General features: G+C 45.9%; 1 protein-coding gene across 1 annotated transcript in view; it reads right to left on the minus strand.

Moving 5' to 3' along the window:
* DHRS7 (dehydrogenase/reductase 7) overlaps positions 1-6,259 on the minus strand; it is a 33,104-nt gene extending 26,845 nt beyond the window's left edge. Inside the window, exon 1 of the mRNA XM_039539071.1 lies at positions 6,049-6,259. Coding sequence (XP_039395005.1) covers positions 6,049-6,178 — 130 coding nt within the window. The 5' untranslated portion in view covers positions 6,179-6,259. The remainder of the gene's footprint in view (positions 1-6,048) is intronic.
* Positions 6,260-18,149: the final 11,890 nt, after the last annotated feature.

The following is an 18,149-nucleotide window of genomic DNA, read 5'->3' on the forward strand; positions in this document are numbered from 1 at the left end:
TAGACTGTTCTCAGTGGTACCAGATGACAGAACAAGGACTAATGGTCTCAAGTTGCAGTGGGGGAGGTTTAGGTTGGATATTAGGAAAATCTTTTTCACTAACTAGGAGGGTGGTGAAGCACTGGAATGGGTTACCTAGGGAGGTGGTGGAATCTCCTTCCTTAGAGTTTAAGGTCAGGCTTGACAGAGCCCTGGCTGGGATGATTTAGTTGAGGATTGGTCCTGCTTTGAGCAGAGGGTTGGACTAGATGACCTTCTCAGGCCCCTTCCAACCCTTATACTCTATGATTCTAAGTTCACATGACCTTTATTTTACTGAAACAAGCTAATAATTACATCTGGAAACGGGGTGGGGGGGAATGCACCTGGTACAGTGACCCCTTCCCCTCCTGCTGCAGAGTAATGGGAGCAAGAAGTGAGGTGGGGGGCATGCAGAGCTGGGGGCTTTCTGCAGCTGGAAGAGGTACCCAAGAGCAGCTATGCAGAGGAAGAGCAAGTCTTGCCCCCCTCAGCAGGCCCGGACTAGCAGCTAAGAGCCCCAGGCTGAGGTGCTCTCAGCAACACAGGGGAGATCAGAGCCACCTCCACGAACCTTCTGAGGCTGCAGGAAGCTCCACAGTTGCTGCTGTCAGAGTCCAGCTCTGAAGACAACACAAGTGAGGGTGGCAATCCCACACAAACACCAGGCTTGCACACCCCCCCCACAATATCCCCTTTTGGGTTGGGACCCCCCAGCCCCAGTTATACCACCATGAAATTTCAGATTTAAACATCTGAAAATGGGGAAATTTACCAATTATCAAATCCTGTTGTTGTGAAATTGACCATAATGGACTGTAAATTTGGTAGGGCCCTACCTCTTTGTAGCGTCATATACTGTATATTAAAAGATAAGCATGTACAACTTTATATCACTCTACTTTCATTCACTGACATTTTTGGGAGCTACTGAGGTTCTTATGTTGCATCAGTCTGGAATATGCTAAAGTTTTCCCTTTGTTTTTCCAACACCAAGACAAATACTCAACTAGTGTTTACTTCATTAACAGCTGACAATTTGACATGCAATATGTGAGTGGAATGGAAATAGTTTGTCCAAAATGTGAGAGTTTAACAGTTCAGAAAGCCTTTAGCATGGAATGTTGATCTTATTTGTGGTCTAAAGACACCACTGTTATTCTAATGTGTGAAAAAGATCTTGTATCTGTCAATAGCTTGTATTTCACAATGATCAGAAATTCCCTGCATTTATGACAGTAAAACTGGTTTCACAGTTACTGCCTCTCTGGCTGAGAAGATCTATAGATGGGCTGAAAAAGTTAGCAGAGTGGATATGCCTTATAACAATAATTAGAAACTCCTCAAACCAGTTTAACAATGGACATTGCATATGAGACAGTGAGGACTTCCACACAAGCCATTATGGAGTTGGGGACTGGAGGGCTATCTAATATGATATAGGTGTTTAGTAGTTTTTCTGGTTTATGTGAGGGGTGTTCTAGTCTGATAAACCAGGTATAATCAAAAGCATTTGAAGGCTCTAACTAGAAGTGGACTTGATTTGCTGGAAGACTGTTGAGACACTGAAAAGAGATTGTAGATAAAGCCAGAGAAAACAAAGGTTTGTTTTTCCATTGAGATAACATTATAGTCGTTGCTCAAATCCTAAATGGCCCTTGTGTTTACAAGGGAGCTTGGCAAGGTCAGCACTATACCTACCTATCCCCCTGTGACAGACCTCATCTATAGTTTGTTTCATGGTAAAATTAAAGTCCCCTGTCTCCACTATGTTTTTACAGCAAGATAGCTACCTTGCATTAGTTATCCCGCACTTAACTATCAATGTCCTCTCCCCCCCCCCTTTTTAAAAACAACCTCTGACTCACTAGCCAAGATGATCGGAGGGGGAAAAACATTTCCTTCTAGAAAGGAATGTTTTGCTTTCTACTGCTCTCTATTCAGGTTCCTGGTTGACAATAGCCCAGAGCTGCAATTGCAGGGCAAGTCCTGCTCTGCGCCCCATGCTGGTGCATGCCCAGTAAAAATAGAATTGTCTTCAAATTTAGCACTAAAATGTCTGAAGTCTCTATTGAGTATATGCAAAATGTGTGGTGGTTTTTTTTTTAAATTACTTGGCTAAATTTGGGGAAATTTTCATGGGGACCACAAAAAAGACACCATTTTGGCACACCTATTTCCAGTCCCTGCTCCAAAGTATGGAGGTACTTAAAATATCAGGGTTAGAAGGGACCTCAGTAGGTCATCTAGTCCAACACTCTGCTCAAAGCAGGCCCAATCCCCAGAGAGACTTTTGCCCCAGCTCCCTAAATGGTCCCCCTCAAGAACTGAACTCACAACCCTAGGTTTAGCAGGCCAATGCTCAAACCACTAAGCTATCCCCTACTTCAAGGGAACCAGACTTCAACATGTGTAAAGTGCTGCATTTTTCCATAGCTTGGTTATGGCTGAAGAATTTTGTCTGAAGTTTTCCAAAACACTTCAGCCTGAGGCAGACATCCAGCATGGAAAATTTCAGCCCAGACAGATAGCTATAAGCAGCTGAAAACAGGGTCTTCTAATGGGAACTGTTGGGAAAACAGTATTTACAGCCAGTGCTACCATTCCTGCCTAATTAAGCCAATGGTAGAAGACAGCATGGTCTGCATATTGTTGTTGCCACATGAGACAACACCCAGCTCGCTCTCTCACTTGGCTCAGATGCTGAGAATGTCTATATTGCGATCATTGGGTGTAACTGCAGTCCAAGTAGACATACCCAAGCTAGCTTTAATCTGGCTAACTTGAGTACCAAAGCAGTGAAGCTGCAGCTGTACAAGCCTTCCTCAAACCCTGGGAATTTTAGCCTGTGCTGAAGCCTTCTGTGACTGGCAAGAAAGTTACAGCATCTACTTTCAGCTAACGGCCAGACCAGCATGAGCCTCATCTACATGACTTTTAGAATGGATTATTGAAACTCCCCATACTTGGGAATGAGTGCACAAACCTTTAAAAAGAAAAAAAAAAGTCCAAAACTCATCGGCTTGCCTCTTGAGCAACACGAGGGACACAAAGGGCTTAGAGATGTTTCATTCCGTACACTGGCTCCCTACACGTTAATTTCAAAATAGAGATTATCATTGTAGGTAATTTGAAGGACCTCAAATGACCATCTCTCACTGAAGGAGGTCTCACTCCTCTGACAGTTACACTTCTCAGAAGTGTAACAATCGATCACTCTCAAGGGTCAAACTCCTGAAAGCAGAGAGAACACTTTCCCATCAACTGGTGCAAGACTATGGAACACTCTTCTGGAAGAGGTATGAATGACCACAAACCTCATTGTCTTTTAAAAGGTTTGCAAGACCTATCTCTTTAGCCTTCCCTCTCCCCCCCTCCCGCCATATCTGCAACCAACCACTAAAGAGACAGAAGTGGGTAAAAAGAGGCAGGTGTGCGCGTATGTACAGACAAACACACCTGCTATCTAGCAACCACTTAGGGAGGCAGAAGAAAGTCAGCTTGTTGGACCCTGCCTTGCCTTGGTCCTTTTTTGCAAGGCATCCAGATACTATCAGCCAACCATCACCATAAGAACCTATACAGGGAGAGAGAATTTGAAGCTCTGATTTAAAGCATGTTTAAATTTCACAACCTGCAGCTATTTGGCTCAACACCTTTGGAACAGGGGGCGGGGAGGGGGAACCTGGTCTGGGGAGCAGCCCCTGGGCACAGCTGGCCCCGGGCATGGCTGGCCCCTGAGGTCTATAAAGTCTCGTTGGGATTTGCCCCTCAATGAACCGATGTGCAGGGGTGGGGGGGGCGCAAGGTGGAAGTTTCGCCTAGGGCACAGAATATCCTTGCAGTGGCCCTGATGAACAGCTATAAAACAACCTGACAGCACTGAAACAATGTAAAACCAAGAAAACTGTATTGAAAAGATCCATCAGATATTTATAACTGTTGTTCAACATTTAAATTGATGCACATGGCACTGTAAGAGACCTGTTATCTACTCTATCAAACTTAAAATCAAAGGCACAGATTGTGAAATCCTTCTTAAGTCAGGATGTGCTGAGGTGATGAAACACAATGAAGAAAGGGAAACACCCTTGGGAGGACATTATACAGAGAGCTTGAAAACACACAGTTTGTTCATTTGTGTGCTTAATTTCCTTACTGGCTTTTTAATTAACAGTTTTTATGAGAATGGAACCTTAGTGCTTGGGCTGAATTTAACTGACAAAGTAAGACAGTCAGTTTTGAAGAGGGGAAGCTAGCCTGACACACAGAGAAGAAAACTTACAGAAGGCCAAAGAAGCTTGCAAATTCAGGAGCAGGAGGAGACAGTGGGAACAGTAACACTTTCTTGTAAATTGTCACAATCCTTGTCCTATCTCACCCGCATCCCCTCATTTTATTTGTTACCCTTATTCAATCTATTCTTTCTAAACAGTGCAGTCTTTTATTTGTTCTGCAGAATACCTAGCAAGCTTATGATGCTATAAAAGTAACATGAACAAATTAGACATCATACTAGAAGAAATCTAGAAAGAATTAGCACTGTATTAGTGAACATGTATTTAAAACAGACTAAAAACTAAGTTGAAACCTCTTACAGAAGTTTCCATAACTATCTCCATTAGAGCTCAGAGATGGACAAGTCTTGCTGATTAACTTTTCTGCCCTCATGTCAAAATGTTTAAATAGCTGGCCTTTTTTCAAAAGGTATGAGTGTACATTTTTTAATTTCCTGCACATTTGTGAAGAATCTAGCAGTTGGATGGTACTAATAAGGAATATAGAAATGTTTTCAAAAAGACCTCTTCCCTGTTTTTTCCACAGCTGTGCAGGGTACAAACATCAGCATTATCCGGTCAGAGACAGGTTATTTCCAGCCTACAGTTTCTTTCAAAAGACAGTATAAATAGGGATGTGGTAGAAACTCCTAAATACTCCCACCCCATCCTAGATCCTTCCCCTCCTCCACATATACTTTCCTGTGACTATCCCACAGAGACCCCCTTGGGATTGCCACCTGATGTGCCGAAACTAGTCTGAGCCCATTTTCCCTGCAGCTTGGGACTTCAGTAGCTTATCTTGTTGAGCTAGACATGCTAGCCTGCTACAAGCACAGACCCAGGTTAGACTGACTTAACACTTGGTAAAGCAACCCACATCCTTTCATGTATTTTTACTTGCTCCTGTATCTTTTACTTCATACATCTCATGAAGCAGGTTCTAGCCCACAAAAGCTTATACCCAGATAAATTTGTTAGTCTCTAAGGTGCCACAAGAATGCCTCGTGGTTTTTTTGCTGATACAGACTAACATGGCTACCACTGAAACCAGACCCAGGTCTGGATCACATCCCCCACACCATTTACTCCATGGCTTTGCCTTGCCACTACTACACCAGGCCCCCCTCCTCCTCCCCTGGCTTCTACACCACGACCACACCCCTGCGACTCTCCCAGCACTCTTCCCATTGCCTTACCCTCCCCTCCATACACGCACACACTCCCTCGAGTCTACCCTAGAGCGTGTCTACACAGGGGCACTCAGGAAAACAATCCACATTAACTACAAGGTGTGCATCCAAAGTGGATTAGTTAAACTGCATTAAACCCCTGTGTGAACACTCTCATTCTTCAGCCTCAAAGTGGCCTCAATTCAGTTTACTTGAATCCAGCCACGTGAATGCTGGATATTGAGTCCACACAGGGGTTTAAGGTACTTTAAATATTCCACCCCTTTAGCTAAATCGGATTAAAATACATGTATGTCCCCAGGCACACAAGCCACAGTGAGGCTAGAGTGACTAGACAGCAAGTGTGAAAAATCGGGATTGGGGGGGTAATAGGAGCCTATATAAGAAAAAGCCCCAAATATCAGGACTTGTCCCTATAAAATCGGGACATCTGGTCACCCTAAGTGAGGCACATGCTGCCTCTACCGCAGCCCTGCAGCTGCAGCCGCCCCGCTGGCTCTTGCTCCCAGCGTTGGACGGGGCAGGCGCGGCCCGGGGCACTGCACTACCGGGGGGGTTACCTGGCCTCTTGCCCCGCCACTCCGCCCACAGCAGGGTGAGGTCGCCGTCCAGGCCGAGCAGCCAGCGGCCCAGCAGGTAGAGCAGCGCGCAGAGCGCCAGCGGGAGCAGGAGCAGCGCGGCCCACTCCATGGCCGGGGCGCAGCGCACTGGCGGGGCCCGCTCAGCCCAGGGGATTTATGCTGGGCCAGAGGCGGCCCCACCCTGTGCGAGCGCCCCCCGCCCCAAACCCGCCGCGGCCCAAAGCCCGCCCCCGCCGGGGAGTGGCCGCCGCGGGCCTGGCGGGCAGCCAGGGACAGGCGTTTGGAGCGGGCCCGCTGCCCGCGCACGTCGCAGCGGGGTGGGGGGGAGCCCACCCCAGCGATAAGAGGCGGGAGCTGGGGCACCGCCTCTGACCGAACCCCCGGTTGTGTCATCTGCTCACACGCACCCCACCCGCAGGAGCTGCCCCTCCTCCCCCCGGGAGCTCCCCTCTGCCTGCTCCCCACTGACCCCCTCTCCCTGGCGGGAGCGCCTCACTGACTCTCCTCCCTCACGCTGAACCTCCCCCCTTGGCTCCTCCTCCCTCCACGACCTAGTCACTCACTTTATCCTCGTTCCAGTATCTGCACATCCCCCTCCTCCCCCCGCAACTCTCTAGTCTCCTCTGAGGCCTTTCCACAGTAACCTCGGAATTATCACATCCACACACAGCAGCCCCGCCTCAGGGCTCAGCTTCCAGCCCGCAAAGTTGTCCCGCCAGGCAGCTCAAGCTGAGCCAGCTGATAAAGTGGGTGAGAGGTCAGCCCCATGACACAGGCCCAGTACTAGGATCAGTAAACACCAGCCCTGTCCCTGGTGTTAACTTTCCTCTGCCTTGAAGGGTTGCCATAGTGGTAAGTGGGATGGGTCATTTCTATTGTGGGAGAAAGGAGAATTGATTTATATTGTTTACTTGTTCCATAAACAGAAACAACCTTTGAAAACCCATAAAGCATGCTGCTGCCTTCCCTCCTTCTTGCCCCTGCTTTATGCCTGGAAGTGTAAAGGAGCATGCCAGCTTCCATCTGTTGTCTTTTAAAAAGTAAAATAGCCTTGCAACTGAATGCTGATCGCTAGGGTTGGCAAGTTGGCAGTATGTTTTCCTGAAGATCACAGGTTATTCACAGTCCTATTACAGACACCGAATGCTGGCCTTTAGGATCCAGGAAAAACATAACCATGGGTCCCTTGATGCTGGGGAAGAAACCAGCTTGGTTGGCAGCAGTAAGGAGCAGTTCCACCTGGACTACTACTGATAACAGTACTGCTATCACCAGCTCCCTGGGCCAGCTTCGCTACCGATTGTGACAATCTGGTGATGAGGGGCCCCTCAACAGATTGAGAGACATTGCGGACTGAGCAAGGCACTAATTTAATCAATGACACTGAGTCCCTACCCTCAACAAGTCACATGGGCCAAAATTTTCAGACTTAGATGCCTAATGTTATGCCCCCAAGTCCAGGGGTGTTGAGCACCTACAGATCCAATTGACTCCAGCACTTCTAGAAATCAAATCACTTTTATACAGGTTCCTGAATAGGGATTTAGATGCCTTATCTTATATGCACAAGTTTGGAAAATTCTAGCTTTAATCTTTCTGTGCCTCCATTTCCAGATCTATAACAGTCTCCACTTCTGCAGCAGAAGGCTTGGCCTGGTGGAACCTAACCATTCTCACCAGCTAGCTGCACACATATTTGACATAAATTGTCATTGATTATTATGGTAGTGCCTGCATTCTACTCAGCCCTGTCCAAGTATATAGTAAGGCAAGTGCTCCAAGGATCTTGGAATAAGCAACATAAGGATGGGCAAGAGGTATTATGGGTTGGGTTAAATTTAATTGAAACTGGTGAGTGTAACAGCCATGCTTCATTTGGAGTAAATGTAGGACAAAATTAAGCTTCTGTGTGGAACCAGATAGCTGAAATAACAGCAGCCTTCTGTCAAAACACAGATGCAGGTCATCACCCAAAATAGAAGCACATGCAAGGCACATAGGGGAGGAGGGGTGTCACTGGATATTGTTTGTTGGAAGTTCCTGTGTCTGTGTGAGAGAAAGAAGCAGGAAAAACACCAGAGAAGCATCCGAAGAAGTGGGTATTCACCCACGAAAGCTCATGCTGCAAAACGTCTGTTAGTCTATAAGGTGCCACAGGATTCTTTGCTGCTTTTACAGAACCAGACTAACACTGCTACCCCTCTGATACTTGACACCAGAGAAGCAGAAAGACCAGGAGCAGAAAGCCAAGGAATCAGAACATCCACTGGGATCATGGCCCTGAGAAAAAGGTTAGAGAGCTTTTTGCACTGAGTACTGGCTGAAATAAATTTAGAATGTGAGCAAAGAAATTATTTCCTGTTTGATTCCTGTGGTGCTCAGGGAAACCAGACTTTGTACACTCTTTGTAAATAAATAGGATTGCACCTGGCCAAAGAAATATCTGATTCCAATATCAGTTTCTCCTCCTAATCAAAATGACCCACTGGGCTCCAAAAATTGGCTAACCACTTGGGTCAAAAGGGGAAAACAGAGGAATATATGTCAATATTTTTTACTCTTTGTGTAAATAGCCACTATCCTCACTTGGCCATTGAGCTAATCATTATTAGTGGGCTAATTTCTTGTGGACATCACAGTATAAGTGGGACTTGGGATGGATTCGATGGAAGATTACCACACTTTTTGTATCATAATCATCTCATTCTTGTTGTCAGTAGCTACCGGTGTGGTGCTCTGCTCTTGTTCGATGATGATAACAGTCGGCTGTGTGAGTGTTCCCTCTGTGTGCTGCCCCAGCTCTGAGCAGATAGCTGACACAGCAGACCCCGAGAGAACCCCCAAAGACCACAGACTCAAGTAAGGTACGAAGGAACCCAAGCCAGGTTTATTGTCAAACGAAGCACAGTAATAGTTTCCTATAGACTCTACAAGACATACTACAAATTTGTGCCCCCTGGCAATGGACACAGCTCAGTCAGTGGTGGGACACTCCACTGCCCCCTAGGCTGGACAAAGATGCGCACTCCGGGACCTACTTTTATACAGTTACAGGACAGATTACTCATCCCTACTGACGTATTGAGGTACAGCCCCTTGGCTCACTAGGGTGCTGTCTCCCATTTGATCATGTTGTTCCAGACAAACAGATCTATCCATCATGCTGTCCTTTCTTTAAGATGCACCTGCCTATTCCTTGTTATGTCTATGGAATGTCTTTGTATTGGGCTGTCCAGGTGCCATCTTGGCACAAGTTCCTCTTGTTAGCATTTATATGTGTGAATGCACTTGCTTCTAACAATCTTCTCGCCAACTTCTACAAGTGAAGCCTGCCTCTGGCTCACAGCCCAGCTTTTGCTTAGCAATGCCTGGAAGTACTTTGGTTCAAGCTTCAGGCCTCATACTAGGCTTCTGACACAAGAGTTTATATTTCAGGGCGTCATCTTACTACAATTCTTACATCTCCACAACTTTTGTTGTAGCCACCCATTCTCTCTCATCTTATATTTATGCCTTGTCTACACTACCAAGTTTTGTCAACAAAAACTGCCTTTTGTCAACCAAACAGTGAATACGTACACACCGAGCTGACTTTTTTGGGGGAAAATGTCCAGTTTTGGCAACAAAATACAACCACCCCAATGAGAGACATACGTCTTTTTCCTCTAAATTTTTCTCAACAAAGTGCCACTGTAGACACCATGCTTGATTTCATTGCTTTAATTGGCCTCCAGGAGGTGTCCCACAAGGCCCATGCTGATCGCTCTAGTCAGCTGTTTGAATTCCGCTGCCCTGCAGCCAGGTAAACAACCATCCTCCCCTCCCCCTTAGAAGTCCCTAGAATTTTTGAAATTCCCTTTTCTGCTGGCTCTGCGTGGAGAGGTCTTATCACATCTTCCCCTGTGCTTCACCAGATGTGGCCTTCAAGAACACCCCACGCACCCCAGCCGAGCATCTCTGCCAGATAAGAAAGTGCCCAAGATGCAGCAAAGGCAACGTGTTCCAGGAGGTACTGCGGTGCTCCAATGCAGAGAAAAGGGAACTCGAGGAGTGCTGGAAAGCTGAATGGCAGGACATAAAAGAGAATCAGGAGTTTAAAGATGCAACTAAGCGGATGATTAAAGTAATGGAGGAGCAAACGCAGATGCTAAAGTCCTTAATAATGCTGCAGATTGAGCAGAGCCGTGCTTGCCCTCCCCTGCAGCACATTCAGAACTCTTTCCCAGCCCCCCCGCCGCCCCCCCCAACTCTGCCCACACATTCCTTTCCACTTTCCGGGACTTCTTGGTTTCCCATTCACTCCACCCCGTCAGACAACTTTCACAATGATAGCTGGACCCACACACATCTGTGAAAGTCTGTCCTTCCCTAGTTCCTCCTTTCCCACCAACCATCTTTGTGTGTTTGTGTGTGCTGTTTCCTGGGCAATAAAAGCAAAGTTTTCGAATGGTAACTGAACTTTATTTGTTCTCTACAAATTAAGATTGCAAGCACTACCAATACGTGCACAGGCATTTTAATAATTTGCTTACTGGAATATAAGGCCCCAAATGTCACCATTGCTTCCTATGAAAACTACATGTAATGTAACATTGAAAATGAGAACCAATAATGTATATGTCTTTGATTGGTGCTTCAAAGTGTTGCCTCAAAGCCTCCCTGATTCAAATTTCTCCCCTCTGGGCTCCTCTGATAGCCCTGGTATCTATCTGCTGATTTTGAGCAGCCAACTGGTCTGCCTTAGCACCCCAGCCCTGAGCAAAACTTTCACCCTTAGCTTCACAGAGCTTATGCAACATACAACATGTGGCTATGACCATGGGAATATTATCCTCATTAAGGTCTAAACTGCCATAAAGTCATCACCAACACGCCTTTAATCTGCCAAAGGCACATTCCACTGTCATCCAGCACCTGCTCAGCCTGTTGTCAAACCACTCCTTACTGCTGTCCAAGTTTCATGAGCCACAGCTGTAAGAGTACACTCAGGGCTGGCGCTTCCATTAGGCGACCCTAGGCGATAGCCTAGGGCGCCAAGATTCGGGGGGTGGCATTTTGTACGCTCCCCACAGGGCGTGTGGAAGCTTCCAGTTCCGCTCCCGTTGCGCCGCCGAAGAAGGACCCTCCACCGACGTGCCGCGGAAAACAGTGGCAGGCAATTGAGCAGCTCGATGACTGCGGCTGTCGCCTGCAGCCTTTCGGCGGAGGGTCCTTCGGCGGCGCGATGGGAGCGGAACCAGAAGCTCTCGCGCGCCCCGTGGGGAGCGCACAAAATGCCACCCCCCAAATTCTGCCTAGGGCGCCAGAAACCCTGGCGCCACTCCTGGGTACACTGGATCTCCCAGTATCACTATGGGCATTTAAACATCCCCCACTATAAGCTTCTGGGTTGGAAAGAAAGTCCCCGCTTGTAGCTTTCTATACAGTCCAGTGTTCCTGAAGAAGCATGCATCATGCACCTCCCAGACCACCCTACACTGATGTCAGTGAAACGCCTACGGTGATCCACAATTACCTGCAACACCATGAAGAAGTACCCCTTCCTACTGATGTACTCTGTTGCAAGATAGTCTGGTGCCAAAATTGGAATGTGTGTGCCATGTATCACCCCTACACAGTTCGGGATACCTATTTCTGCAAAGCCTATTTCATGCATATTTCGCAGACTCAGGGTCCTTCATAGCAGGATGTGATTGATTGCCCTGCACGCTTGCATTAACACAGCTCCAACAGTCGGCTTCCCTACTCCAGATAGATTTGCGACCAAACAGTAGCAGTCTGGAGTCGTCAGCTTCCACATAATGATTGTCACATGCTTCTCTACTGATCAGCACAAGGACACGAGAATGAGAGTTGCCCTTAGTGCTGGGGCAGCAAGCGCTGCACACAGTTCCAGGAAGGTGGCTTTCTGCATCCAAAAGTTCTGTAGCCACTGCTCGTCATGCCACACCTGCATGACGATACGATCCCACCATTCAGTGCTTGTTTCCCTAGCCCAAAAGTGATAGTTTACCCTATGCACCTGTTCTGTGAATGCCAAAAGTAATCTAAAATTGCTCCTATCCATATCACACAGAATGTCAGGCATCTGCAAGTCTTCTTCAGTAAGGAACTTCACAATTAACTGCACTGCCATCTGCGATGTCTTCATGACAGTTAACAGAGCATAGGAGATCCATCCCTTCTCACAAAGATACAGGGGTACACAGCAAAGAAGATCCATTGCAAAAATGCCACGAAAGAAAGCCAGAAGCCCATGGACTGCTGGGACAGCAAGCAATATATCATGGGACATTGAGCCCAGTTCCAGGATGTGCCGCGATCCACTCCGCTTTCCCACAACACCTAGTGACAGAAGGTGTCGAGCTTGACTGTGGGATAGGTACCCACAATGCATTGCTCACACTGTCAGTGATAGTGCCCCCACTGTGAATGTGCTCTGCCAACAGAGGGAGCGAGTGTGAACATATGATTCCAATTTTTATTATGTTGACTTTTGGATGTCGGCATAACTTATGTCAACCAAACTTGGTAGTGCAGACATGGCCTTAGAGTGTAAACTCACTAGGTTAGGGACTTTCTCTTTCTTCTGTATATAATGCCTAGTACAATGGGTCCCTGATCAGGCCTCCTAGGTACTATCAGAATACAAATTTTTAAAAAGTAAGAGAAAGTGGTGGTTTTATGGTAGCTTGCATAAGAGATGAAATGGGAAAAAAGCAGATGGTTGGGGAGAAACAGACTGACCCTTGCACCAGATTTTGTCAAGATGCTAGGGGTAATAATGAAACAAAGGAAGCATCTGTGGTGCATGGGCTTTGAGGAGAAGACACTGGCTCCCACTCAGTAGCCTGCATGTTCATGGTAGCAGTGCAGTTGAACTGTCTGCAGGTTCGCTACATTACTCTTGGGGAAATTCTGTGCCAAAATATAATAAATTTTGCACACAACATTTTAAAATTCTGCATATTTTATTTGTCAAAACAATATCATCACAGCATAATATAATTAAATGTAACATCCCTGTGGCGAGGAAAACACCACAGCCAATCAACACTGTAGCATTTAATTTCAGAAGGGGGACCACACAAAAATGAGGCATTCAAACAGAAATTAAAAGGTACAGTGCCAAAAGTGAAATCCCTGCAAGCTCATGGAAACTTTTTAAAGACACCATAATGGAGGCTCAACTTAAATGTATACCCCCAATTAAAAAATATAGTAAGAGAACCAAAAAAGTGCCACTGTGGCTAAACTACAAAGTAAAAGAAGCAGTGAGAGGCAAAAAGTGGAAGTTTAAATCCCAGTGAGGAAAATAGAAAGGAGCATAAACTCTGGAAAATGAAGTGTAAAAATATAATTAGGAAGGCCGAAAAAGAATTTAAAGAACAGCTAGCCAAAGACTCAAAAAGTAACAGCAAAAATTTTTAAGAACATCAGAAACAGGAAGCCTGGTAAACAATCAGTGGGGCCATTGGACAATTGAGATGCTAAAGGAGTACTCCAGGACAATAAGGCCATTGCAGAGAAACTAAATGAATTCTTTACATTTGTCTTCATGGCTGCGGATGTGAGGGAGATTCCCACACCTGAGCCATTCTTTTTAGGTGACAGAGCTGAGGAACTGTCCCAGATTGAGGTGTCATTAGAGGTTTTGGAACAAACTGATAAACTAAACAGTAATAAAAGTCACCAGGACCAGATGATATTCACCCAAGAGTTCTGAAGGAACTCAAACGTGAAATTGCAGAACTACTAACTGTAGTCTGTACCAAATGACTGGAGCATAGCTGATGTGATGCCAATTTTTAAAAAGGGCTCCAGAGGTGATCCTGGGAATTACAGGCCAGTAAGCCTAACTTTGGTACCGGGCAAACTGGGTGAGACTGTAGTAAAGAATAAAATTATCAGACACATAGATGAACATAAATTTGTTGGGGAAGAGTCAAAGTGGTTTTTGTAAAGGGAAATCATGCCTCACCAATCTATTAGAATTCTTTGAGAGGGTCAACAAGCATGTGGACAAGAGGAATCCAGTGGATATAGTGTACTTAGATTTTTCAAAAAGCCTTTGACAAAGTCCCTCACCAAAAGCACTTAAGGAAAGTAAGGTCCTCTCATGGATCGGTAACTGGTTAAAACATAGGAAACAAAGCGTAGGAATAAAATGTCAGTTTTCAGAATGGAGAGAGGTAAATAGTGGTGTCTCCCAGGGGTCTCTACTGGGACCAGTCATATTCAACATATTCATTAATTATCTGGAAAAAGGGGTAAACAGTGAGGTGGCAAAATTTGAAGATGATACAAAACTACTCAAGATAGTTAAGTCCCAGGCAGACTGCAAAGAGCTACAAAAGGATCTCACAAAACTGGGTGACTGGGCAACAAAATGGCAGATTAAATTTAATGTTGATAAATGCAAAGCAATTCACATTGGAAAACATAATCCCAACTGTACATATAAAATGATGGGGTCTAAATTAGCTGTTACCACTCAAAAAAGAGATCTTGGAGTCATTGTGGATAGTTCTCTGAAAACAGCCACTCAATGTGCAGCGGCAGTCAAAAAAGCAAACAGAATGTTGGGAATCATTAGGAAAAGGATAGATAAGACAGAAAATATATTACCTCTATATAAATCCATGGTATGCCCACATCTTGAATATTGTGTACAGATGTAGTTGCCTCATCTGAAAAAAGATATATCGTAATCGAAAAAGATTCAGAAAAGGGCAACAAAAATTATTAGGGGTATGCAACGGTTTCCATATGAGGAGAGATTAATAAAACTGGGACTCTTCAGCTTGGAAAAAGAGACAACTAAGGGGGAATATAACTGAGGTCTATAAAATCATGACTGGTTTGGAGAAAGTAAAAGGAAGTGTTATTTACGCTTTCTCATAACTCAAGGACTAGGGGTCACCAAATGACATTAATAAGCAGCAGGTTTAAAAACAAACAAAAGGAAGTATTTCTTCACACACACAGTCAGTCTGTGGAACTCTTTGCCAGAGGATGTTGTGAAGGCCAAGACTATAACAGGGTTCAAGAAAGAACTAGATAAGTTCATGGAGGATAGGTCCATCAATGGCTATTAGCCAGAATGGACAGGGATGGTGTCTCTAGCCTCTGTTTCCCAGAAGCTGTGAATGAGCAGCAGGGGATGGATCACTTGATGATACCTGTTCTCTTCATTCCCTCTGGAGCACATGGCATTGGTCACTGTTGGGAGACATGATACTAGGCTAGATGGACCTTTGGTCTGACTCAGTAGGGCCGTTCTTATGTTCAGTTTCAATTATTTTCATAATTTTATTTCAAAATACCTATCAACAAATGTCTATTGTGACATTACACACCATATTCTTTATGGAAATATGCTTATGTTATGGATATGACAGAGGTACTTTATGCAAGATGGATCTTGTAAGATATCATTGGAAAGGTTATAATTTACTGAATGTGATTATCCAATTTGTACGTATGTATCATTTCTGTATCTAAAGTTAGGAATATGGACTATGTAACAATTACAACTGGGTGTGTATTGGAAGACACCCACCAGATGACAGACCATCAGATTTGATGGGCCATTAGGAAGGAACAACAAGACCATGAAGATACTAATCTCAGTCCCTCCTGGGAGGCATCTGGGGACATAACTGTGACACTACTAGGTCAGGTGGTCTTGTCACCTGATTCTAAACATTATCTGGAACTTCTTGTAACTTTCCACTAAAAGGGAAGGGGGGTCATGTTTGGGAAACAAAGGATTCCTGCCTTATGTAAATCTTGTTTAAGAGTGGGGAGGAAGGCAAATGGGACTCCTCTCCATGGCCTGTCTGCCCAAGAAGAAAGGCTGCTAAAGACAGGTGAAGGGAAGGCCGGGGGGGGGAGTCCAGAGTGAGACAGGGATCCAGTCTGAAAAGAAATATAACTGGAACTTTAAACCACAGAAACTTTGCAACCTGCCTAAAATAACATTTAGGATAAGAAATTACATTTTGTAACCTGTTTCTTAATTATATTGAGCTTAGCTTGTGTATTTTGTTTTATTTGCTCATTAATCCACTTTGTTCTGTCTGTTATCTCTTATATTCACTTAAAATTCACCTTTAGTAGTTAATAAACTTATTTCTTGTTTATAACATAACACCATTTGTACAATTCATAATCGGGGACATAAGAGGCTGTACATACCTTCCTCCACATTGAGGGAGGAGGCAGACTTCATAACATACCTTTGGGTCTGCACTCCAAGGGAGGTGGACACCTGAGTGCTGCGGCAAGTCCCTTAAGCTGAGCCTTCCCAGAACTGATCTCACTGTCTGTTTCGTTCTACAGTTGGGTATGGCCCTGCCGGTGTGCTGGAGGAGGCTTAATAACCTGGCTCAACAAGACAGGTAAAACAGGTGCCCAGGCTGGCATCACAGGTGGGTTCAGTGGTATCTCAGCACATCAGGTGGCAAAGGGCGGCAAACAGTTACATCTATAACAATGGAGACAAAAAAAGATTCAAGAAATTTTTAGACAAATAGATACCTTACTAGGCAAATTAATATAGAACTTTCAGTAATAATTCATTAAAACTACAATACAAAAGTATGTTTCTTGCACTCCTCAGAAGGCAGTGCAAAGGCTTGGGGGAGTCAGGGGTAATGGAGGAGTTGAGAGAAATGGAAGTAGTTTCTGGGAAGGAGCCTGGGAGGGAACTTGGAGGATTGTTGAGTGTGGGTGAGAGACATATGGAACAGTTTTTTGGGGGGTGAGGTGGGAGTGTGGAGTTATTGTTAGGGAGCCTCCCCCATACAGACCCTGGCAGAACCCTAGCCTCTCCCATTTAGTCAGGCACATCTGCCCATGGCCCCATGGCTCCATACCCCGCTGCAGCCCCTCCAATCTCCATGTGGTCCTGCACCCTCATTCCTCCATCCCTATGTGGCTCTGCACCCTCCCTCTGATTCAGCCCGACTCAATGCTGTCACCCCACTAACCCCTGAGCTCACACCCCAGTCTGTCCCCCACTAGCCCTTCTGAACCTCAGTCTGACCCTTCCAGCATCCCCATATGCCCCACTGTGTCCATTCCATGTCTCCTCACATGGTCCTACTGTGAGGAACGTAGCCTCTCGACCAGCTGGCTGCCCTCTCTTCTGGTGCCACAGCAGCCCCTAGTGGGCAAAAGGTGCAACTGCAGTGCCTCTCCCGCAGAATCCATATTCTGTAGAGAAAAAAAAATCATCAGGGGCCATGAATTCCCCAGGAGTACTACATACAACTGGGTTCTGTCTCTTAGACTCTGAATGGGTTTACCTGGGAGTAGAGGGCAGGGCTGGGCAAAGGTGGAGAGGGTCGAGTGACCTTATTGTCAGACAGGCCTGGGAGTAGTCCCCGAGGTGCATCACTGTGGTCAAGTAAGAACATTTTGGAGGTGGGGTCGGGGGAAGTGTAAGACAGGAATCAATAGTGTTTGGAGAGGGAGTAGAGAGTAAGTTGCTGATGGCAAAACATTTTGCAGGCTGGATAAAAAAATGCTAAGGCCAGCCCTGCCGCATGCCATAGTTAAGCATCTGTGCAGTTCATCTTCTTGTCGTGTGCCCAGGGCCGGCGCAACCCATTAGGCGACCTAGGCGGTCGCCTAGGGCGCTAACATTTGGGGGTCGTCAACCGCGGCGGCCGAATCTTCAGCCGCCTCTGTCGGGGGCAGCATTTCAGGGGCGGGACCTTCCACCGCCTCTCTCAGGGGCGGCATTTCGGGGGCGGGACCTTCCGCCGCCTCTCTCAGGGGCGGCATTTCGGGGGCGGGACCTTCCGCCGCCTAGGGCACCAAAAAGCTGGCGGCGCTCCTGTGTGTGCCATTTGATGAATTGGGAACATATCTGTATTGTTTCCCATGAATATTGTAGGAGATTTGGTTTCTTTGTTGGATTTAGTATTGTCCTCTGCCTGAATGCAGAGAGTTAAGTCAAAGGAAGCTGTAAAGGGGTTGTTAAAGAAGCCAGCAGGAAAGATAAATGACAGAGATAAGGCAGCTTCAGTACATATCTTCAAAGCAGCTAAGAAAACAATGGGGCCATGTCA

This window comes from Mauremys reevesii, linkage group 4 (genome assembly GCF_016161935.1).
Source record: "Mauremys reevesii isolate NIE-2019 linkage group 4, ASM1616193v1, whole genome shotgun sequence".
Lineage (NCBI taxonomy): Eukaryota > Metazoa > Chordata > Testudines > Geoemydidae > Mauremys > Mauremys reevesii.